This window comes from Biomphalaria glabrata, chromosome 9 (genome assembly GCF_947242115.1).
Source record: "Biomphalaria glabrata chromosome 9, xgBioGlab47.1, whole genome shotgun sequence".
NCBI lineage: Eukaryota > Metazoa > Mollusca > Gastropoda > Planorbidae > Biomphalaria > Biomphalaria glabrata.
This window is the reverse complement of record NC_074719.1, coordinates 40162699-40187711: the sequence shown is the minus strand read 5'-3', so window position 1 is coordinate 40187711 and position 25013 is coordinate 40162699. Positions and strand designations below refer to the sequence as shown.

The 25013-nt window shown below is 37.0% G+C and overlaps 1 protein-coding gene across 1 annotated transcript in view; it reads left to right on the top strand.

The window, feature by feature from the left end:
* The first annotated feature begins 3236 nt into the window (after positions 1–3236).
* LOC106054147 (regulator of G-protein signaling 3-like) overlaps positions 3237–25013 on the top strand; it is a 174718-nt gene continuing 152941 nt past the window's right edge. Inside the window, exons 1-2 of the mRNA XM_056042549.1 lie at positions 3237–3748; positions 7846–8971. Of these exons, the coding sequence (XP_055898524.1) occupies positions 7952–8971 (1020 nt within the window). The 5' untranslated portion in view covers positions 3237–3748; positions 7846–7951. The remainder of the gene's footprint in view (positions 3749–7845; positions 8972–25013) is intronic.

Genomic DNA, 25013 nt, shown 5'->3' with positions numbered 1-25013 from the left:
ACAGCTCTACAGGTTTGAATTACAGCTCTACAGGTTTGAAACACAGCTCTACAGGTTTGAATTACAGCTCTACAGGTTTGAAAAACAGCTCTACAGGTTTGAAACACAGCTCTACAGGTTTGAATTACAGCTCTACAGGTTTGAAAAACAGCTCTACAGGTTTGAAACACAGCTCTACAGGTTTGAATTACAGCTCTACAGGTTTGAAAAACAGCTCTACAGGTTTGAAACACAGCTCTACAGGTTTCACCTGTCATTATTTCCTGATTTCCCGAATACATCTTTATGTTTCACTAAGTTTTGTCTTTGAAGTAAATGACAACCTAATGCTGAAAGTCTTTCAGTGTTACAGAATTTCCGATGTGAGAGGGAAGGGGGGGGGGGAGAGAGAAATAAGGTGAGACCTCACCGACTCGTTCGCCCCAGGCAGCCACCAACCCTCACAACCCCCTCGGCGATCTCGTTTCAAGATCCGCATCTTATCTCTGATTTTATTTGCGTTTCCCTGCCAGGTATTCTGTTGACTAAATTGAGAGTGAGATCTCTCTGGTGCTGAAGTCATCCGCATTGCCTCTACTAATAAACGCTGGTTGAGATATTTTTTCTAAAATTTTATTGCAAAACAAGTGGAACTAGCGATATATACAGGGTATCAGTTTAGAAAAGCATTGATGATAGATCTTCAAACTTGAAAGTTTAAAAAACACAGTCATCAAAATAAGAAAAGTTTTACATGTTAATTTTTTTTTATATTTTTTTTTCAAAATGCTTTAGACTTACTCCGACTTAGATCATTCGGCGCCCTGCGGCGCTTTGGGCGGAAAGCTGTACACTAATTTTGGGTCTTCCATGAAGATACAACACCATGTCATACAAGGGCAGCCTAGCTTACTTCTATCTATATACTATAGGGGCCAGTCGAAAGTCCAATCGAGAAAAAAGGAGGGTTGAGCAAGGAGCTAGTGACCCCACTCTGTAAACTCCTAGTCGCTACAGAATGTCTGGATTAGTCTGGAATATATGTTTGCAGTGAGGGTGAAACTTACAAAGGAAGTCGATGTAGTCACAATTTTGTTTGAAATAATATAAGTAATACAAGCAAAACATAAAAATAATATTTGTAAAAAAAATTAAGGTTATATAAGGGAAAGAACCACACATTTTCTGCCATATGTTCATACTGTAAGATTTATTCTCCCTTTTAAATTATTCCAAATCGAATATTTTCTTTTATAGCAGATTGCTATAAATAGTGTTTTTTATGTATATGGTGTACAGAATATAGATAGTGTTGATAAGTCTTGTATTTTATAGGATATATAATACATTTTTGTCCTAGCACCACAAAATTAAATTTCTTAACTCTTCCGTTTAAGGTATATAATAACTTTAATATGACCTAGCTCCTGAGCCGACACTGATGGTGCGCACCAGTACACTGTTCAACACAAGGAAGAGCCGTCCTTCGAGCTACCTTTTAACTGTATTGAGGACCAAGAGCAGGGGTTCTCAACCTGTGGGTCACGACCCCTTTGGTGGTCGATTGACGATTTGCCAGGGGTCGCCTAAGACCATCGAAAAATGAATTGTTACTGCCTTTACTTGTATTGCTGTATGCGTGTGTGTGTGTGGGGGGGGGGTCGCGGCAGAGTGGGGGGGGATTGTCAAAAGGTGTCGCCGAGCCTAAAAGGTTGAGAACCGCTGACCTAGAGTGACACTGGGAAGTGTGTCCGTGTTCTGTACTGAGGTTTCGGTAGAAAAGGACTTGTAGAACTTAAGACTCCCTGTGACTTGATAGCTGAAATCCATGTTCGAGAAAGATCCGTGATGCGAACACTACTCATGCCAGCCAAGTCGGATGTAGTCATGTGATTATCCAGAATTGTCTAGCGATGTTCCAACGGGTTCGAGAAGACCTTTAGAAAACCAATGTTAAATGGAAAGGTGTGGCAGTCAAGACAGTTCGGATTCAGAGTCAAGTCACTTCAAATAACTTCACAACTTTAAGAATACGAGTCGAAGTCACCATTAAAGATCCAGTTAGGTACAGTTAGTCCAGTTACAACTGTGAAATCGGTATGGAACAGAGAATCGAGTATATGTACGAATCAAGGCGGAGAGGCCAGTAGAGTTTGATAGTAGAAAATATGCATATTTAATTATTCTCAATGACTAAAAATGGATCAATAAAAAAAACTAATTAGTTATTTAATTATTGGTAATTAATTAATTTCATTTTATACTAGTTGGATAAGACCCGCGGCACGCGGCCCTAAGTTTGGGTATTCCCTTCACATTTGCCACGACAATAAAAATAGAGTGTGAAAAAGGGTTTACCCATTCAGCCTACTTTTCACATCAAATCTAAAATACTATCAAAACGGGTCTACCCGATTTGTTAAAAAGTTTATTTTTTTAAGTAGAGATACTATTAGGTACTCATTGTCTACTTTTAGGGTCCTTCGGTTGTGGGAGGGACATTAAACATACACTACGGTCTTTGCTTTGATCTTAGGAACACTTATGCCAAGTTTTATCAAGATTGATTTAGCGGTTTTGATTGTTATTCAGGACATATATACATTAATACAAACGCCTTACTTTCTGCTTTATATATTAGTTACGGTACGGAGTGTTTATGGTAACATGGTTGTCTATGGGAAAGCATTGGTTCAGTCGGTGTTATGTGTAGCCAAATGTACAGTAGTGGCTGTTATTTGTTGGGCATTACGCTAATTGTAGCCCTGAGTTGTCACGATCTTTTAGCTGGTTGTGTCGTATGATGCAGTGTTGCAGAGATCCTGGCCAGTGAGAGTCCTTAGCAGAGGTTGTATTAAATTTGTCGACTCACACATTCTGATCCACGCGTGTATCTCATAGTCATCAATATGAGAACCGCTGACTTCCTTTAAGACGTGAAATAAGGGGAGGCAATGCAGGACTATAAAAACGTTGTTGTCGGATGGGGAAAGAGGTGAGCGAAAAGTTTGAGTTGGGGTGTGTGGGGGGGGGGGGGAGGGGTGCAGAACTGGAGGTGAGAGAACTAGAAGACTTTAATGCCTGCAGACTATACAGGCGGTAAGGAAAAAAAAAAGCGCGTGCTACCTGTTACGTAGGTAAACCCCCACCCCCTTCCCTCAAACCTCCGTTTTCATTTTATACGATACACTGGCATCGAGATAGTTTTTTTTTTTATTTTTATCAGTACAAGAAAATTGTGTTATAAGCGGTGAATATTTTTTTGTAGTCGCTGATGGGGAATAAAAACGTGGCACACCGACACAGCTAAACGTGAAACGCACAAAAAAAAAATTGTTTGCTGTATCGGATGTGTGTATTTTTTTATATTTTTTATTCATCTATAATCTCAGATTTTTATTTTGACCACTTCGGAAATTCCCAAAAAGATGGCGAGTGTTATATGAAAGTTATCAACGGAAGTTGTCATTCTAAACATTGTTTCATTGCTTTAGAGATCTAGTTTCATTGTTTTTATATAGATCTATTCATAGTCTGCAATTCTAGAGAGTTTCGGAAAATTCCAATACGAATTTGATTATAATACATTTTATTTTAGTTCACCATGGAAATTATTATTTGAATGTGAACCATTATTTTTCAAGTATATGTTTGTATATAATGAATCGCTTATGATTATACAATGGAGGGACATATGAAGTAATGCTAACTTGCTTTGAAGGGATTTGATGTTCGTATGTGGTCATCAAAAAATCTGGATGTTTTACATGTACGTAATCAATTTTTTTTAAATTTTCATTGTAAGTGTGTGTGTGTGTGTATCCTTGAGTCCGTACACATTTCTAAAGTTTATAATCTTGACATAATAATTGAATTTAAAGTGTTTTTTTTTTCTAAGCTGAAAGAAAGATACAAAAAATGAATTGGCCTGAAGTTGCAAGTGGATCATTAGTGAGAAAGCACTTTATTTTGGAGGGTGTCGAATGGTTAAGCGCTTGGCTTCCGAACCTGAGGTCCTGGGTTCGAATGTTGGTGAAAACTGGAATTTTGAATTTCGGGGTTTTAAGGGTGCCCCTGAGTCCACCCAACTCTAATGGGTGCCTGACTAAAGTTAGGGAAAGTAAAGGCGGTTGGACGTTGTGCTGGCCACATAGCATTCAGCTCAATAACCGTTGGCCAAAGAAACAGATGACCTTAACATCATCTACCCTATAAATCGAAATTTCTGAAAAGGATAGTTGTATTTGTTACTACTTTAATTTGGATTTTTGTCTTTAATTTGCATCTGCAATATAAATTTGGTCATTAGAATATGATTACATTTAATGTAATTAGTTGATTTCAGTTTTTATTATAATAACCAGAATAAAAAATCAGCTCATAAAACAATGGGAAGAATTCTGGTTCTACGATTTTGGCTTTAAAGCATGGCCTCAAAATTGTTGACATTCTTCTACTATTAATTGGGTCAAACTATTGGCCCCAACAGAAGACACAGTTTCCCTTAATGTTTAAAGAGATTTAAATTCTTAACTAATAATATTGAATTAAAATCTGTTGTTCTTTTTTTTTTCTTTTATAGATTTAGTATAGTTTTAATAGGCAAAAGCTTGGGTTGTTATTAGAGTACCTATGATAACTATCCGGTGTAGCACAGTAGATTATTTCCATCCTTAATAAAAGTTATTATCAAATTTACACTTAGACTGTTTTTTTTATATAGATGAAAATTGTTTCTATAAACTGTAAGTACCTAATAACTAGAAGATAGACAAATATGTCATAGATATATATTTTTATAACATAATTTTGACATTTGATAAAGCTGCATGTATTGATGTTGCAGATATATACAATTTTAAATTGTGTTTCATTTTTAGTATTATCTCCCTTACAGTTTTGTATTGTTTTAGATATAGTCTGCATGAGAAACAAACAAAAAAATGGACTTACATAATTAATTTTAAGAAACAGAACGGGTTGCTTTCAGATGGCATAAAGTAGCAGCGTATCATCTCAACTTCACAAGCCACAAATTATGGTGGGATCTTATTTTTCAACAGCTTATTGTTTTACAAAGCTTATATATCAACTCATTCTGTATGTCTCAGTTCTAGTACGCTTTTTTTATACCACTTCCCATTCTTGGATCAAGTTGAATTTTATTGCATTGACGATGACAACACACTAAATAATCGCCCAGTGCTATAGAACAGATCTGCTGCGATTTCGTTATGCAGAAAGGGTAGCCATTTTACGTGACTGTAAAAGAGCGCGTAAGGACCGAAAATGGAACGCAGGCTGTTGGTTGAACATCACTGGTAGTTTTTACAGACATTTATTACTAGTGTAAAGCGAAAGAACATTTAAAAAAAATATATATCTAGAAAAACAGTGTCACAAACTTAGAATTAAAAAAAAACAAAAAACATAACCTTTTATTAACCAAAAGCTTTGCTTCTTTTTTAAAAAGCATCAGCTTCAACGTGTAGGCCTACAGCATTTAAAAAAGTAATAGTCTTTTAGAATGCACATTAAACGAACTAAGTAGCCAAATATGTTGCAATTTGGTTTAAATTTTAAAACAGCCAACCTGGCATGATCGGCTTCCTTTTTGGCAGTAAGTGGTCACATATACCTGGTTTTAATTGTGAATGGATAAAAAAGGAGAAAGCCTCCGTTCCATACGCTGGAAACCTGAAGGACAGATTTTATGGTCCGAGCACAAGTTGATGGCCAAATATATTTTGTTTAAATTTTTTTTTCAAACAGCTTTTTAAAGACATATTTCTATTCTTGATCTCTGGCCAGGTCTACTTCTGGCTTTCAAACATATACAAAACAATGAAACAGTGTATTGAAGAGTGGTGTTCTCTAAATCAGTGGTTCTCAAATGTTTTTCAACCGGGGACCACTTATATATTCGAAATTCGCCCACGAACCTGGGCTCTTTTCATGTAGCAACGATTGTCACGACTTGGTGCGAGTAATTACTTTTTGTTTCAATATTGAATACGTCACAAAGAATAATAACTCAGTACATAATGACAACATACGAAGTCAACTCCTAATTAAAACTAATATTTAATCTTCTAATAAAGGCAGCAATGGCCACTTTAAAAAATCATGTAATAAAATGTAATAATTAATTAATTAAATACTCTATAACCGCATGTATAATTAATGATAAAATAATACAATGTGAAATATAAATACGTGTAGAATGAATAGCGTACAACAACAAGAGAAATAGTTTTTCACCCATGCTCAACCAGGCCAACACATTCTCTCCTCAATGCACGCTCCTGGATCCAGCATCACAAGGCTACATGAGTTCAACATATGTTGTCTGTCTGTCATTTGTGTAGACTATCGTCTGTCGCTCATTTTCTAGCTTCCATCTACTGTCGGCAATGAGTTCCATCATAAAATACTCAGGCTATCTCTACTGACCTCACCGACTCTCAAGACTGTCCTTCCAAAGACTGTCACAGACTCAGACTGTCACTCTAAATAAACCAATAACCAGGATATTGCTAATAACTAGCTAAAGCGCAAATTCTATTTAGTCTAAACAGCCTTCTAATGCAATAAAAATTGATAAAAACCATTTCTTACCCTGGTCCTTTAGTACTATCTCCTGCAGTAACTCTAGCATACGACACACGCCCCTGTTGACACAAAATAGCGCTGTGTCCCTGTGGTGATTATGTTTGTATATAGGATTGTAAACAGCAGTTGATACAACCTGGGTTATAAGATTCGAGGAATTCTATGTTTATTTATTATTTTACTATTTTTTCATTGGTCCATTGGTTGGGACAGAGTGACAGCGCTTCAGGTTTTGTTATTGTTGTTGTTAGAGGCCTGAGTTATAGAGCCTAGTCGTACGATATGAGTAATATAGAAGTCAGTTTTTATAATTATGTATATATTCATTTAGTTAACGTTTGATGCGTTGTCTTCAGCTACAGATACCCTGATTACTTTGATTAAAGTTATATTTTTGTTGTTAATTCATCTCTGGCGTCTCTTGAATTATTGAAAGAAGTATTACTAGTACATTCTGGGTCAAGTATAACTCCAGTAAGGAGTTCACAACAGTCCCGGTCTGACCCAAACTTCTATATATATAGAATGAGTATGTAGCACACGCCTAAAACTAACATTAATTATTGTCTGTGTCTGTACCGACCCACGTATTAGTCGCTCCACAATACAAACCCTTACCTTTGTCTGGTCTCTGACAAGTCTATCGGTGAGCCTTGATAACACCTATGAAGCTAATTAATATCACTCATACACACTTAACACTGTGACAAACCCTACGTGAAAAAGCTGGATAAATGTAAAGTATTTAAGGTCCTTCACATATCCCTTTGTCTGTTTGTCCGTCTGGGTGCCAGACAAGACCGGTTGACAATCTTTCTCCACACCTCTGTTTTTTTTTGCCTTGGATAGAATCTCTTTCAATGACTGTTCCGTCTATTCTTTTATGTTGCCTTCCCATATCTTTCTCTGTCTGCCCATCCTTCTTTATTCTGGTACTGATCGATGTAGGAAGGTCTTTGATAGCCCTGAAGACCTGCTATTACGGCCATATAGTTTTAGTTTGCGTTATTTTTAACAGCAGTTAACTAATCCAGTCTCCAATCTTTTCCTTTCTAATGCGATCAATGTATATTAATAGCGAAATATTTTTCACATTTCTGTATTTCATTGTGTAGTTTCTCTCATTGGTTAAAAAAAAAAGGATACAATTTAAGTTTTTTTTTTATATTTGAAATAAATAGAACTTCCTACTCAGAATTGTTGTTCTTTTTATAAATAAACATTAATATATTTTTGTATTACATTTTTTTGCAGTTCTATTACTTTTCCACTTGACGTCACTAGCAAAATGAAGGCAGTACATAGTTCAACACATACAGTCAACAAAAGTCAAGACTAATTGTTTTTGTCAGCTGTAATCATGTCCCATAGATACACTTCCGGTTCATACAGCTATGCTTCTTCTGACACCAGAAAATCGTCTACTTTGTCATCCACCTTAAGTTCATCTGGGAATTCCAGGCCTCTTAGATCCGCAGTTGACACGACGACAAGGACGTTGGCTACCACTCCACTTTTGTCATTGGGAGGCTCGTCCTTGACCGGAGATCGACGCGGGGTCACGTCTGCTTCGTCCTCGCGCGTGAGCTACTCGAGGACAAATTATCTCAGCCCTACGGATGCTCTGTCTTCGAGGGTGACGTCCGCAGGCGAGACTTCGTCTACGCGTGTAACGTTATCGTCACGAGAGGCGCTTTCAAAACGTGAGTCGTCGTTCCTATCATCGCCTTCTTCATCTCGAGTAACTGACAGGAGACAAAACCTGAGTATCGATGACAGCGATGACAAAAAGACGCCAAGCAATGACGTCAGACATCGAGAATTTAACGTGGAAGAAGCAGAAATTAAATCTGAAAAAATCCTCGAAAATCAAAGCAATCCGGAAACGACAGAAAATGAGCCTCGTAGCAGACGTCGCACAACAGTCGAAGCCGTGGAGAGGGATGACTCTAGACCGAGCAGAGGATGGAGGTCAAGGCTAATGCATTTGGACTTTTCCTCCAGCGTAGCCGATGACAATAAAACGTTGAGTGGCACTACAAGTCGCAAACGAGCGGATGAATTAGGAAATATAGACCGCCAGGAAAAATCTGATTCGAGCCAGGAGCTAACTCACTCCTCAGAGTTGTCCTCCGTGACAACTCGATCAGTTTCTAGGCAAGGTCAAAATGTTTACATCGAGTCTTCGGAATCCAGAATGTCTGTGGAGAAGAATCAACACAAGAGCCAAGAAAGTTTAGATGCTCATTGTGAAACAAAGAAAGTTAGAGAAAGAAGGGCTTATGGGAAAAAGGATAGCAGCAGACCTCCGCAAGTCGTTTCTGACATAAAAATTATTACGTCATTCCATGACGTCACAGAGGATAAACAAGCAGCCTTGGTGAGTAGATCTCCTAGTGCAAAAATTAACATGGTTAAACCAAAACAAAAACAAAAAAACTTCGAAATATCCGAAACACCGATTTACAATTAATTTTCCGAGAACTGGTAATTGTTTTAACATGGATTGTTCAATGTTTTCAAGGAAATCATTTTATTCCAATAATGTGTGCAAAACATTTTATCGCTTTCAGATTTTTTAAAAATTGTTTATAACTCCCAGTCTCTCCACTGACAAGTATATTTATGTCTCTCTATTTTCAATCTATTGACTTACATTCTCTTCACTACCAGTCTATTGAGTTACAGTTTCTTCACCACAGAGTTTTGATTTACAGTCAATTCACCACCAGTCTATTGACTTACAGTCTCTTCACCACCAGTCTATTGACTTACAGTCTCTTCACCACCAGTCTATTGACTTACAGTCTCTTCACTACCAGTCTATTGACTTACAGTCTCTTCACCACAGAGTTTTGATTTACAGTCAATTCACCACCAATTTATTGACTTACAGTCTCTTCACCAACAGTCTATTGACTTACAGTCTCTTCACCATCAGTCTATTGACTTACAGTCTCTTCACTACCAATCTATTGACTTACAGTCTCTTCACCACCAGTCTATTGACTTACAGTCAATTCACCACCAGTCTATTGAGTCACAGTCAATTCACCACCAGTCTATTGACTTACAGTCAATTCACCACCAGTCTATTGAGATCTAGTCTCTTCGCCACCAGTCTATTGACTTACAGTCTCTTCACCACCAATTTATTGACTTACAGTCTCTTCACCCTCAGTCTATTGACTTACAGTCTCTTCACCACCAGTCTATTGACTTACAGTCTCTTCACCACCAGTCTATTGACTTACAGTCTCTTCACCACCAGTCTATTGACTTACAGTCTCTTCACCACCAGTCTATTGACTTACAGTCTCTTCACCATCAGTCTATTGACTTACAGTCTCTTCACCACCAGTCTATTGACTTACAGTCTCTTCACCACCAGTCTATTGACTTACAGTCTCTTCACCACCAGTCTATTGACTTACAGTCTCTTCACCATCAGTCTATTGACTTACAGTCTCTTCACCACCAGTCTATTGACTTACAGTCTCTTCACCACCAGTCTATTGAGTTCCAGTCTCTTCACCACCAGTCTATTGAGTTACAGTCACTTCACCACCAGTCTATTGAGTTCCAGTCTCTTCACCATCAGTCTATTGACTTACAGTCTCTTCACCACCAGTCTATTGAGTTACAGTCACTTCACCACCAGTCTATTGAGTGCCAGTCTCTTCACCACCAGTCTATTGAGTTCTAATCTCTTCACCACCAGTCTATTGAGTTCTAGTCTCTTCACCACAAGTCTATTGAGTTCTAGTCACTTCACCACCAGTCTATTGAGTTCTAATCTCTTCACCACAAGTCTATTGAGTTCTAGTCACTTCACCACCAGTCTATTGAGTTCTAGTCACCACCAGTCTATTGAGTTCTAGTCTCTTCATCACCAGTCTATTGAGTTCTAGTCTCTTCACAAACCAGTCTATTGAGTTCCGGTCTCTTCACCACCAGTCTATTGAGTTCCAGTCACTTCTCTACTAGTTTTTCATCTCTGTCCACTCTAAATCTTTCTCTATATCTCTCTTTAAAGTAAACCCATACACACAGACATAATTTGCTTCTATACGAACTGATCAAGCCATGAGAAGAGGCACGTCTAGACTTAATGGTTTTTCAGAAGAATTACAAAAATGATTTTTTACACCTCATTAAATGTTCTTGGCATCTGTAATGTGTGTGTGTGTGTGCGCGCGCGCGCGCAAATAAAGACATTTGAAGCATTTCTGTGAATAATGTCAAAGTCCTCATTGTCTTTGAATGTTGACGTCTTCAACGTTTTGGGATGAAGACATCCTTCACATTCAATAGCAGACGATGACATCCTTAGATTTCTATCGTTGATGTTATCTTCAACACGTCTGCTAACGACATCCAAACAGCGAGATATACTATAATTTTGTCCCACATGAAAGAAAGATAAATACTAGAAAACTTATATCTTATTGGATGGCTGCGTGGTCGTTTGGACTTCCCGAAGTCTTCCAGCGGGTTGTTTGGACTACGAAATAAATTATCTTTAAAGGAAACCTCAGAATTTGGGCTATTCAATTTTAGCTTTATCATCATAGGAATTCTTGGGCCTCTTTTTAGGGCTTTATGTGCCTCTTTTGTGGGCTTTCTTTTTTTTTTTTTATTATATAGGTTTTTATTTGTAAGTTCTAATAATTTACAAGTATTAAATCATAAACAATTGAAAGGTTATTAACCCAAAATAAAATAATAGTAATAGATATATTGTTTAAAATCAAAGACATAGTAACTAACCATTGAAACCACTTTAACTCTTATGATTATCTAAACTGAAGGAAGGTGTTCAGGAATCAAAATGATTATGCTTAATTTTCTTTTACTCGTCGCATTTTAGTTTCTATTCTGGTTACAGTGTCTTTCCCTTTGAAATGAATTAGTGTTTCGCATTACGCCACAGGCAAACACGTGGGTTCTGTCTGACGTCATTTTCAAGTATATGTGTTTATGTTCCAATTTTTTCTCCTAATTGACTCCAAGCTGCAAAGTATGGTAGGCCTACACTATTTTGTTTCAGAAACAAAGATGAATGGGATAAAGGCACATTTGAATTACAAAGGTATATAAACGCTATGCACTAAGCATTCAATAAATGAAGAAGCAGTATTTTATAATATTACCATTGAGATTATAGCTATTCAGAGAATAGCATGTAAAAGTCTAATATTACATTGCTTCCTTCAGACGTGAAGCAGCTATCAATCCGTTCATGGAGTTAAGATGAAAACTATAGTCTTAATGATGTCAACCATTCAGCAGTTCCTCCTTTACTCGCTACTGACTTTCTCAAAGGAACGACAGGTGACGATAAAGTCTAATATTAGGGGCGTTGAAAATTCTGCCAGAGTGTAGTACTGTCTGCTTCAAGGTTCCTAAGAGGCACGGTCTACTGATTTTTTTTTTCATGGTTGACTCCCGAAGTCTTTCCAGTGTTTGGGCATAGGCGCAAGACAGTGGAGGTTTGGCTTTAGAGTTTTCGTTCTCCTATGTCGGTAGCCATCCAGGGCTAATAAGCAACTTCTGCCCAATGCTAATGGTTTCGGCGCCAGTTGCTCGCCTATGCCACCTCTCCTATCAATGATAACTGTCCTCCTGACTCCAAATCTGAGCCTATCTAGCTAGGATTTCGAATGATTCTCATAAGCAAGCTACTGGAGACTCATGCCTTTAGAACCATGTATAGTCAGTTGAGTGCTTCTAACCCCGTAACTGTTGTCTCTCGTGTTGTTTTAGCCACTTCGCAGCAGCACCAGAGTTTCCTCTCCGGGGCGCATTCCTGGGCTTTTAAACATAACCACTTCTGACAGTAACAATCTTACGGAATGCATAAAAAAGACTAAATAATAGCTAACAAATACGATTCATAACTGAATAAAATACTCACTGAGGCACAAATATTAAGAGGCATTTCTTATTCCCTTTGATGGACTGAAAACAAAGACGCTAAATATTATTTACTAAATAGTATACCAAGAGTATAATCAATAGTTATTTGCAAACGTGACGGTACCATCTTCAGTTTAAGAAAGACGCTATTTAGGTCAACGTTTTGGGCCGGTTAGGGCTGGTTGGTGAGATAGGACCAGCCCTGGGGGAAAGACGTAGATCTAACAGAACAGTATGAGTAGATTGTGCTATATGTCTATTTGACCAGCGCCAAAATGTAAAATATTATAATAATGTAATTATATTAAAGATCGAAGAATTGAGAAAAGACTATAAAAAAAACTTTCACGGGATTGATCAATCTTTGTTGCGACCGAAAAGTGTTGTCGCATATGATGAAGACTATGGTCCGCCGGAGTCGATTACATTTCTCATTTTGTGGTCTCTGCCTATCTTCTGCAAAAGATGCTTGAGTGTACTGTTTCAGATGTGAGTAAGAACAAGGATCGATACTGAATCATTAAGTCCAAACTTGATCTAATAAAAAAAAACGAACTTTATGACCGAATGGGCCACAGTCGAGCCCGTCACTCTAATGATGCTATTCCTTCTAGAGTCTACAAGTAACTGAACTAAAAGTCTGCATAAGTAATCCCAATCCCACTAGCTGTGACGTCACTAAAATGTCGCGTTCAAAGTCCGTCTACTAAAGTGCGTCTCTACACTAAACTAAGTACGGAACACTTGCATACGCCCTTGGCTTTCAAGCTGCTTTTTTCTAATACAGTTGTGGCAGACTTACGTCTGAGTTGATCTTTATAGGGCAACTCTGTTATGCAATCTTCCTTTAAGCTCCCAAAACAAGTAAAATATTGTAAAAATAATTTTTAAAAAAAATCTTTGGCATTTTACGTCTCGGGAGACGATCTTTTCCCTTTGCAACTTCTTGTGTGACTAAAGAGGCCAATCCTTGATTCACAGCTGCGATCGCAGGTTGGGCATCTGTAATCACCAGGCGCCGTTGCATTTTTACCCTTCTTTCTGCTTCTGTTGTGTATAAGATCTGCAATCCGTGACCCTTCCTTTATGCTCTCTCTCCATGTGGATCTATCCAGTGCCACCTCTTCCCAGCTGCTAGTGTCGATTTTGAAGAGCTTCATGTCGCATTTGCATACATCCGTAAAAAAAAAAAAATACAATCTTATATTGAGTAAAATTGAATAAATTATTTTGAATTAATCATGTAATTAATTTGTAAAAGATTTAGACTAAGAATAATCATTTTTTTGCCTTTGGAAATATTTTATTTATTGTTTAGTGCAACTTTTATTGCTTATAGCATGCTCGGTGCGCCATGGTATGCTCACTTCTATGGACAGGCAGGGGAGGGAGAGGGGGTATGAGGAAGAAGGATTCCGTGCTGCTTTTTAAAAGATATTTTTTTAAATGGCTCTTAATTCGAACTTGAGGTCTCGAGCCTCCATGATGGAAGTTCGACACTTTAGCCACTAAGCTATTAAAAAGTACTTATAAAAATATAAGATTTCGTAGTTTAAAAAGAACTTTAAAATTGTTATCGAACGTCTAAGTCTCTCCCCTTAGTTTAGTGCGTTTTCTAATAAAAACTAAATTAATTAAATATAACTTTAATTAATTAATTACAACTATTTGATTAACTAATTGTTTAATTCTTTTATTTATTCATATGCGTTCATCGACAATGAGTAATTATGCAAAGATTTATGTTGATCCAAGAATGGGCAGTGGTAAAAAAGACTTGTAGAAGATTCCACCAAGAGTTAATATAAAGTTTTGTCAATTAAAAAAAAAAAGGGCCCCAATTACATGCAAGCATCCCCTGTAATTATGTAATTTATCTTATCTTATAAAATACAGACGTTACTTCAAAAATGTTCTACCAGTCATGCATCTTGTCATGCATGTTAACCAATGACTTAAATCCTGCCAAATCACTGCTTTTACTGGCTGACTCAGGCAACCCATTCCATGCTCTAACAGAATTAGGGTAGAACGAGCACTGAACTATATGGTAGTATTGATAATGAAAAGTTGCGTCCATCAACTGTTCATTATGTTGTCAATGGTTAGCATTACTGAATTAAAAAAAAAATAAGATTCTTGAAAACTGTAAAAAAAAAAGTTTTTTTTAGAACGTAAAAGAGAAAGAAACTTTGCAGGGCCGGTCTTAGGGGGTGGCGAGTGAGGCAACCGATCTGGGCCATGCGCCTTGGTGGGGCTCCGCGATAAAAAGAATTTTTTGCCCCCGTCAGTTCATCGTACAAATATTCATGGTCCTGATAGGAGACTTGCCCAGGACCCCGCACACTTGCCAAGGACCCCCGCACACTTGCCAAGGACCCCCGCACACTTGCCCAGGACCCCCGCACACTTGCCCAGGACCCCCTCACACTGGCCCAGGACCCCCGTACACTGGCCCAGGACCCCTCACACTTGCCCATGACCCCCTCACACTTGCCCAGGACCCCCTCACACTTGCCCAGGACCCCCTCACACTTGTCCAGGACCCCGCACACTTGCCCAGGACCCCCTCACACTTGCCCAGGACCCCCTCACACTTGCCCAGGACCCCGCACACTTGCCCAGGACCCCCTCACACTTGCCCAGGACCCCGCACACTTGCCCAGGACCCCCTCACACTGGCCCAGGACCCCCGCACACTGGCCCAGGACCCCGCACACTTGCCCAGGACCCCCGCACACTTGCCCAGGACCCCCTCACACTTGCCCAGGACCCCCTCACACTTACCCAGGACCCCCTCACACTTGCCCAGGACCCCCTCACACTGGCCGCCTCTGAACGTTTGATTATTTGCAAAAGTTTTGGGAATTAGGTTTTAGTTTTAAGAAATTAAAAAACTTCTTTTATGAAATATCTCGCTTTGTAACGATTCGAATAGAAAGAGAGGGAGAGAGAGAGAGGGGGAAAGAGAGAGGGAGAGGAAGGAGAGAGAACACGAGAGAGAGGGGAAGAGAGAAAGAGAGAAAAAAAAAAGAGACAAAATGTGTAGTTAGGCAGCTTGTGTAAATTAAGCCTGCTTCGTGTGTACTGCCAACTTTGAAAACAAAATAAACAAGTGTTAAAAAAAGCACAAAAAAAAAAACTAGACGTAATTGGATCCACACACTGACTAGTATTTTTCTAAACACAAACACACACACACAAACACACACACACACACACATAAGAGGCCTACACACATATAAACATACCCAATTTAAAACAATGGAAACAAAATAAAATGCTATAAAAAAAAACGAATCAATAAAACAAAAGCTTGAAAACTAAATAGAAGAAACCTTTTATTTTGTCTAACGTTGTTGTGACGGACAGGTTGAAGTGAGTATCTCATTTCTACAAATCTTTTATCAACTCACTCTGTCTGTCTGACTAGTAAAAAAAAAATTGTACACCCAATTACGGATAAAAAAAGTTGAAATTTCGCACAATTATTTCTTGTACCTGACAAAATAAGAATCAATAAAAAAAAATTAGTTTATTAATTATTGGTAATTAACTTTTTTTTTTTTGGTATCGAAAAAGATAAAGAAATCGTAATTAACAGATGTGTTATAAATTAAATTAGTTCCCTTGTGGAGTCTTGAGCCCTGTGTGCATGCATTTAAAAAGCGATCACGGTAACATTCACACAGATACCCCTTTCTCCCCTTTCCCACCTGGCCAGACAAGGGATAGGATCATAGGCATTGAGAAAGCTAAAAGCATAAATTGTACTAAATAAATGTTAAAAATAATTCAAATAGAGAAGATTTATTCTTGTTAGTTTAGATTTTACTTTAAGTCTAGAATCTAGAACTATTAAAAATTTAATCACATTAATTTACTAAAACAAGCAATACAATTACACAATATAAACTTTTTTACAAGCATTGTTTTATTGACACTGATAAGTTAGGACGTATTAGTATAGATCTGACCCAGCCTCTATTGAAAGCTTATAGCTACGTGTTTTACAAAAGTGACCATACCTTCAGATCAGTATCATATTTAGACTTGATTAAGTTTCTTATCTATCCGAAATACAGCTTTGCCAATGAAAGCACAATCATTATATGTAAGTGTTAAATATTTTTTTTTTTGGGGGGGGGGGGGGCCTCTAAGCAAAAACTTGTGCTGCCTAGTGGTAAATCCGGCCCGCTGCAAATATTTACAACAAACTTAAATGTAGCTTTTATTTATAGTCAAGTAAAAACGTTTCAAATCAAATGTAAGTAAGAAGCTACTTAGTGTTAATATACTCTTAAATATAGGGTAACTCCTCTTTTAATTGTCATTCGCCTTCTTGTTTATCTCCCATTAGACGTGTACTTTCTCAAAGCCATTACCCACGACTTGTGAATAGAATGTTTAGGATAATTGGTATATTCCCATTAAAATATTTTGAAATCCAGCTCGAGTTCTCTCTCTATTTCAGGGGTTCTCAACCTGTTTGTCGCGACCTCTTTGGGGGTCGAATGACGATTTGCCAGGGGTCGCATAAGACCATCGAAAATATAGATTGTTTTTGTCTATTCTTCTATTGCTGTGTGTTTGTGAGGGTGTGTTTGGGGGGGGGGGGGTCGCGGCATAGTGAGGGATTGTAAAAAGGGGTCTCCGAGCTTAAAAGGTTGAGAACCGCTGCTCTATTTGGAAAGCATTAAGTGCAATGGTGCTCAAATTGAGGCCCGCGGGTCACATCCGGCCCAGTATTGCAGATCTGTTCGGTGCAATGAACACCTCTGCCCACATAACATAATGAGGACCCTCTGGATTGGCTCTTTGGGAATTGACGTCTTTTTTTTTTCAAGTGGATGCGGCCCGTGATTCAGGGCCGAAAAAAAAATGTGGGCACCACTGTTGATTTAGTGAATATACATACTTTGAATACACCTTTCAGACTTTGCGATCTATGGGGCAGATAAAGTAAAAGTCATCAGTTTATGGGGCTAACAGCACGACAAACGTCCCTTGCTTTCCCTACCCATGGTATATGCGTCCTAAAAATTTGGAAATCCAAAATATATCAGTCTTCGCCTGTATTCAAACACAGGATTCTTCGGTTTAGAAGAGGGTACTACCACTCAGCTGTCACAGCTCTTAGATGTCTCCATATGAATACACCTGTGTATTATGCCTTAGGCAACAAAGATGCATCATGGCACTGTGTACCGTGTGGGTTACCTCAGTTTACATCAGGACTGTTTGATTCCTTTGATGCAGACACTTCTAACCCATACAACATCCTAAACACCATCCCAAACCAAACTCACCAACCACTAGCCAGATCCACTCCTGTTAAACCTAAATCTACTAAAATTAATACAACAGCCTCACTAAACAAACCTACTATAGAAGAAACACCAAAATACCTTAAAACCTTAATAATAAATTTTCAAAGCATTAGGAACAAAACAGCAGACTTAGAAATTTTATTAGAATGTGAGAAACCAGACATAATTGCAGGCACAGAAACTTGGCTACATCCTGAAATTTATAATGCAGAAATTTTCAATAGTAATTATGAAATTTTTAGAAAAGATAGGGCTGATAATCATGGAGGAGTTCTTTTAGCAATAAAAAACACTCTTATAGCAGAAGAAATTACCTTACCTAACTCAAAAAATATAGAATCAACATTTTGTAAAATTAATACCACCTCAACATCCCTAATAATAGGCAGCATTTACAGACCACCAAATTCTAGTTTAGAATACATGCAGGAACTATGTAATCAGATTACGACACTTAAAGAGACAAATAAAAATGCAGTTTTTTGGATTATGGGTGATTTCAACCTACCTGATATAAATTGGAAAACACTAACCATAGATAAACACCAAAACCTTAAGGACATAAATGAGCTTTTCATAGAAACTTTACACAACCTAAGTTTAGATCAAATCATTAAAAAGCCAACTAGATTAAACAACACATTAGATCTCTTCTTAACCAACAGACCTGGATTAGTAGTTGATTATGATATTATCCCTGGTCTATCAGACCATGAGATCATAAAAATACACAGTCAGATAAAAGCAGTAGCCAATATAAAACCCAAAAGAAAAATCTTACTCTGGAATAAATGTAACCTAACACAACTACACCAAGCTGCATTAAACTTTCAACAAACATTCTTATTAGAAAAAGACATTAACCAACCAGTCGATGACCTCTGGAATTTCATTAAAAACCATCTTAAAAGCATTATAGAAAATCAAATACCAACTAAATACACATCAAACAAAATAAATAAATGCTGGTTTAATAATAGACTAAAGAAGCTTTGTAAACAGAAGGAAAACCTATATAGAAAATTTAAAGAAACTAATGCAGAAAGAGTTTACAAAAAGTATATAAAAATTAAACACTTAACCCAAAAAGTAAGCAGACAGCTGCAGAGTGAATACATAAACAATGTAATATCTAAAGACAACAACAAAAACCTATGGTCATACATTAAGTCTAAGAAAATGGAAACAACAGGCGTAGCGCCATTAAAAGATGAACATAACATAATACATAATGATAATGAAACTAAAGCAAACATTCTAAACAAATACTTTGCATCAGCATTCTCAGCCCCAGGAGACAAAGACATATTACTGAATTTGAACCAAGTAGACAACATAGAAGATATAGTAGTACAAGAAAATGGAATTCAAAAACTATTAGCCAACACCAAACCAAATAAAGCTTCTGGACCTGATGGTATTCCAGCTAGATTACTCAAAGAACTAAGTAATGAGCTAGCCCCAGTGTTCAAAATACTCTTTCAGGCTTCACTTAACCAGGGCAGAGTACCAAAGGACTGGAAAGAAGCTAATGTCACCCCCCTATTTAAAAAAGGAGAAAAATCTGACCCAGGAAACTACAGACCAGTATCACTTACCAGCATCACATGTAAAATCCTAGAACACATAATATGTAGCAACATCATAAACCACTTAGACAAACATAATGTCCTAACACCATACCAACATGGCTTTAGGAAATATAGATCATGTGAAACACAACTAATAGGACTAATTGATGATTTTTCAAAAGGTTTAGATAATAGTGAACAAATAGATGCTATCTTACTAGATTTTTCTAAGGCTTTTGACAAAGTTCACCACCATAGTTTGCTTAAAAAATTAAAATATTTCGGCATTAATGGTCCACTGCATCAGTGGATTAAAGACTTTCTGATAGGGAGAGAACAAACTGTAATAATAAATGGCTCTAAATCAACACCGATAACAGTAAACTCAGGTGTACCTCAAGGAACAGTCTTGGGTCCACTACTATTTTTAATTTACATAAATGATTTACCAAATTGCATTACTTCAGGAACAAAAGTCAGATTATTTGCAGACGATTGCATAATATATAGAACAATAAAAACAACACAAGACACAGATATTTTACAAAGAGAATTAGATGAATTACAGAAATGGGAATCAAATTGGAGCATGTCTTTCCACCCAGAAAAATGTCAGTTGTTAAGAGTAACAAAAAAACTAAAACAAATTAATTCCACTTATCTTATTCATGGCAAACCAGTAACACAGACTAAAAACGCAAAATACCTAGGTGTTATAATAAATGAAAAACTGTCATGGAATCCACATATTGATGAAACTACAAAAAAATCAAACAAAGCATTAGGATTTATTAAAAGAAATTTCTATAAATCAAATAAGAACATAAAACTAAAATGTTATTTAACCTTGGTTAGGCCAATAATAGAATATGCATCCTCTGTTTGGGACCCCTCAACTCAAGAAAACATTAAGAAACTAGAACAGACACAAAATAGAGCAGTGCGATTCATAACAAACGAATATTCACATTTGACTAGAGTAACACCTTTAGTAAAATCACTAAATTTAGAAAGCCTTCAGGACAGAAGGCTCAAAAGTAAAGTAGCAATAATACATAAAACACTGAACCATAATCTTCAAATACAAAAACAAAATTTAATAAAATACTCTGAAAGACACAAAGATAAAGGCACATTCCTCGTCCCATATGCTAGGACAAATTTGTACAAATACTCCTTCTTCCCTAGTGCTATTAGAGCATGGAATGGGTTGCCTGAGCTAGCCAGGAAAACCAGTGACTTGGCAGAATTTAAGTCATTGGTTAATATGCATGACTAAATGCATGACGCGTAGGACGTAATCATCTTCTTTTTTGAAGTAACGTCTGTATTATATAAGATAAGAAGATAAGATGAATTATGACATTTATTTATGACATAAAAAACTAGCAGATATTCTCTGCACCCCCCAGGAGTAATTTTTGTTACAGGGAAACGAATTTCACTGATGTCTACCCATAACATCGTCTGCTAAGGAATTTTCTGAGAGAGTTGCAGGTCTGATTGTCGTTTTTTTTTTTAGCTGGACGGTTTATCAAGTCAGTATAGTCTTGGACTTTCCTTTTGTTCTTAGTAAAAGTATTTGATTAATTAATTAATTAGTTAATGCAGGAATTTAAAAAGTCTTTAATGAAGTATCTTGATTTGAAAAGAATCGAAAAAGAGAGAGAGAGAGGAAGAGGGAGAGAGGGAGAGAGAAAGGAAGAGAGAGAGGAAGAGAGGGAGAGGGAGAGAGAGAGAGAGAGGAAGAGAGAGAGGGGAAGAGAGAGGAAGAGAGAGAGAGGAGAGAGGAAGAGAGAGAGAAGAAGAGGGAGAGAGAGAAAGAGAGAGCGAGAGAGGAAGAGAGAGAGAGAGAGAATTACAAAGGAAAAGAGAATGAGAAAGAGGAGATTGTGAGAGTTATTTTTAAAAAGCTGGACACATCGAGAGAAAGTTAAGTTTTTCTAGGGTATTTCGTAATCTAGTCTGAAAGTTTTTTCAAACTAAACAATGAGTTGAAGTGTTGACAAACAAAGGGATGTAATGCGGTCCTGTGAAAACAAAACATCAGCATCTTGGTTCCACTTTGAGAAACACACGACCCTTAGGACAATTACGAAGACTGATTAATGAGTTTATTGATTAAGTAATTAAAATTAGACAAAAAAACAACAAAAAAAAACGAAGATTTTTTTAGATTATTAAGAAAAAGATCCGAAACAAATTATTTCTCTTTATTTCTTTATTTTTTAACGGAAAATTTCGAATATGTATATGTAGTCTTCGGTATTATTGAAAGGTAAACAAAAATAAAAAATGAACTAATTTCCCCTTTTAGACCTTATATATATATATATAGGGCAGATGCTTTAAAGGTCATCTGTTTCTGTGGCCTACGTTTAACAAGGGTGTCATGTGGCCAAAACAACGACAAACCGCCTTTACTTTTCCCCAACTAATGTCAAGTACCCATTAGAGGCGCGTAAAAATCCCGAAAATAAAATCCCATTCTTAAATGGGATTCGAACCCGGGATCCCCTGTTCGGAGCCAAGCGCTTACCGCTCAACCACCGGTCCTCCAGTTATTGACAAGAGTAGTCATTATATGTTTTTAAAAAAGAAATAATATTATAAATAACGACCTTGATTGAGCTTCTTAAACGTTTTATTGCAAATAAATATGTATTTTCTTAAAACTTCAAATTAGTTTTGGAATGTTTTATATTTATTTTATTTCCATTTTGTAAAACGGAAAACTGCCCAGAATATCCACATACTAATATATATATATATCTATAAAAGGATTAAAGACGTTTTTGTTTTGTTTTTTCTGTCAGTCTGTCTGTCCTTCATGTTAATAGCGAGAAAAAAAAGACTAAAAGCTATTGAAAATCTGATTAAAATTTAATTTCCCTTCCGAAACATCGCAATAGTTTTAAATTTCTATAATAGATTGTTCCAGATGTTTATATATTTATAGTGAGAGAAAATAAGAATTCCAGATTAATCAAATACCGTTAATTAAATTTGTGGGATGGTCTGTTATGAAAATTAGATGTACCATAGCCTTATGGAGAGATTTTCAAATCATTTATTTATTAAAATTTTTGTCTTAATATTCTCTCATTCTTTGGTGTAACAATTGTCATCAATATCCGTCATAAAAAATTAAAGTTCTCCATTCAGAACTCATGTGGCCAGCACAATGACCAACCGCCTTTACTTTTCCCCATTTATTGTCAGGTACCCATTAGAGCTGGGTGGACACTGAGACGCAGTATGGTTCCCAAAATTAAAATCCCAGTCTTCACCAGGATTTGAATCCGGGTCCCCTAGTTCAGAAGAAAGGGCTTTACCACTCCGCCACCACGAGATCCAACATATATGCTGAATAGATGTCGTGCCTTAATGTCTATCAGACGTGTAAATCAATATCCTGCATGTAAACCGTTTTTAAGACAAGAATTATTATTAAGCTGCATTGGAGTCGATTACCATAAATCGACGCCAATAATATAGAATACTACATACCTTTTGGTTTTGATAGAATGGAATCGTGTATGTTATGCAGTCTTATAATGGAATTGGGTCATTGAACCTGAATACCATGGTTGCCAACTTTTCTTGGATTCGAGCTCAGATATTTTGCCCTAATTGGAAGCGTGGAGATCAAGACTATTGCGCCCTGTGGACTCATGTCAGGTCGTGTGGTGTATTCTCGGAGGGTCAAGAAGGTCGGTCCAGGGTTTGAGCCCTCCCCTCCTCCTCCGTTATCCCGTCATCCTACAGGACTTTAAATGTGAAATAAAGGATTAATTACACATAAAATGTAACGTTATACAACTTAATTTTAAGCAATGTAATCTATTATTAAGCTGTACAATTAAGGATTAAATTATACAGATTAATGAATATGATAAAGGCTTATTATATTGTTGTAACTCCGCTCCCCTCCCCATCAGAGCACCATTGCATAAGAGTAGGAGAAGACATGTTGATTCTACAGGAAGGACTGTTGAAGACCCGGCTGAAGAGATCTGCAGGTTATGAGTGTCTAGATTCTGAGGCTAAGTGATGCCCTGCGTGATATCAGTGAACTGTTTGGGGGACCTGGAGCAACACTAGAGGATGTGTCATTAGTCTGTTCTAGTGTTAGGACTTGTGGGACTTAAGACATTACCCCCTGTGACTTAATAGCTGGGTGACTGGGGGGTCCATGTCTAACTATTTGTCTGTAGCTGTAACTAAGTACATCGCTCTATTATTGCCTCCTTCCTTTCGTTGAGTGCTTGTATTAGATTTACTACAATATACATACAATTGTAAATAATACAGCCAAATGTTAAAACATGGACGAGATTTATCCGTAATGGAGTGGGGCCCATTTGTTCCCCCAAGCTGAAAAGTTGCCAATACATTTATCCTGTTATTGTTTGTTTTAACATTGGTGGCTGGCTTTTCTTTTAATTTAAAAAAAAAATAAAACCTCTTATTTCCTTCTCTGAAAGTGAAAATTACGAAAGTAAAATAAACTCTCTAACTGAAATGATAACATACTCTCAAAACAAATTTGCTCATTTCATCACAAGGGCTTTACCTGTTCGACTGGAACAGCTGTGGCCCAGACTCCACTTGCTTAGACCCGGCCCACACCTCACAAACCAAGGCCTTGAGATGGTTGTTCAAATGAAACCGTCAAGAGCGAATCGTCGTGGACTTCTCATCACTGGTGTCAGAAGTGTTTGTTTTGAGATGTGGTCTCTGAGATCACTGAGTGTATAAGCTCTTGGAACTTACGTATTTTAAAATTATTAAAAAAAAACACGCCATTGTTGTCCACGTTTGGTCTAACACGCGCACACACGCACACACACACACACACAAACGTTTGATCTTAGATGGACTCACTTTTATTTCTTAATTAAAATGTTTGCTTTCTTCACTCGCCAATCAGTCCCATTACTCCAATAACGATGGTTCATCTATGCATATACTTTTTATGTCAATCTTTTGTGCATAAGTAGAGCTTCAATATTAACCTATATTTTGTTTCCTAAATTTGAATTGTTTAAGATGAAAATTTTTTCTATGTAATGACGAAACTAATGCACATATAATGGTTATAGAACTTTGCCAATGTTCCAGATATCATTATGTACTATGGTGGCATCATCATGTAGACGGGAATACCCTTATAAAAGAATTCCAAGTTTTTCTAAAAGAGAGTCTTTTGTTGTTGTTATGTCTGGCGTCTTTTCAACTGACAAAACACATATTTTAAAACGTAAACAAATCTTTGGTTGTCTATCAATAAGTCTGTCTGTCTGTCACGTTTAAATCTCAAAAACTAAAGGCGCTATCAAAATATCCAATTTCACAATTGCCTTAATTGTTTTGAAAGATCTAACACAGTGCTTTGGTCTTCTGAAAGGGAAATAATTTAGTTTATTAATGTAGCATGCATATTATATGCACATGCATGTAAACCGTTTTAAAAACAAGCTGATATCGGCTCGTGTTATTTTACGACATTGTTACGACAAACGGACAACAGGCACAAACTACATCACAACAAATTTAAAACAATTTTTTTTTTAAAAGAGTGATAAATGGATGCCAAATA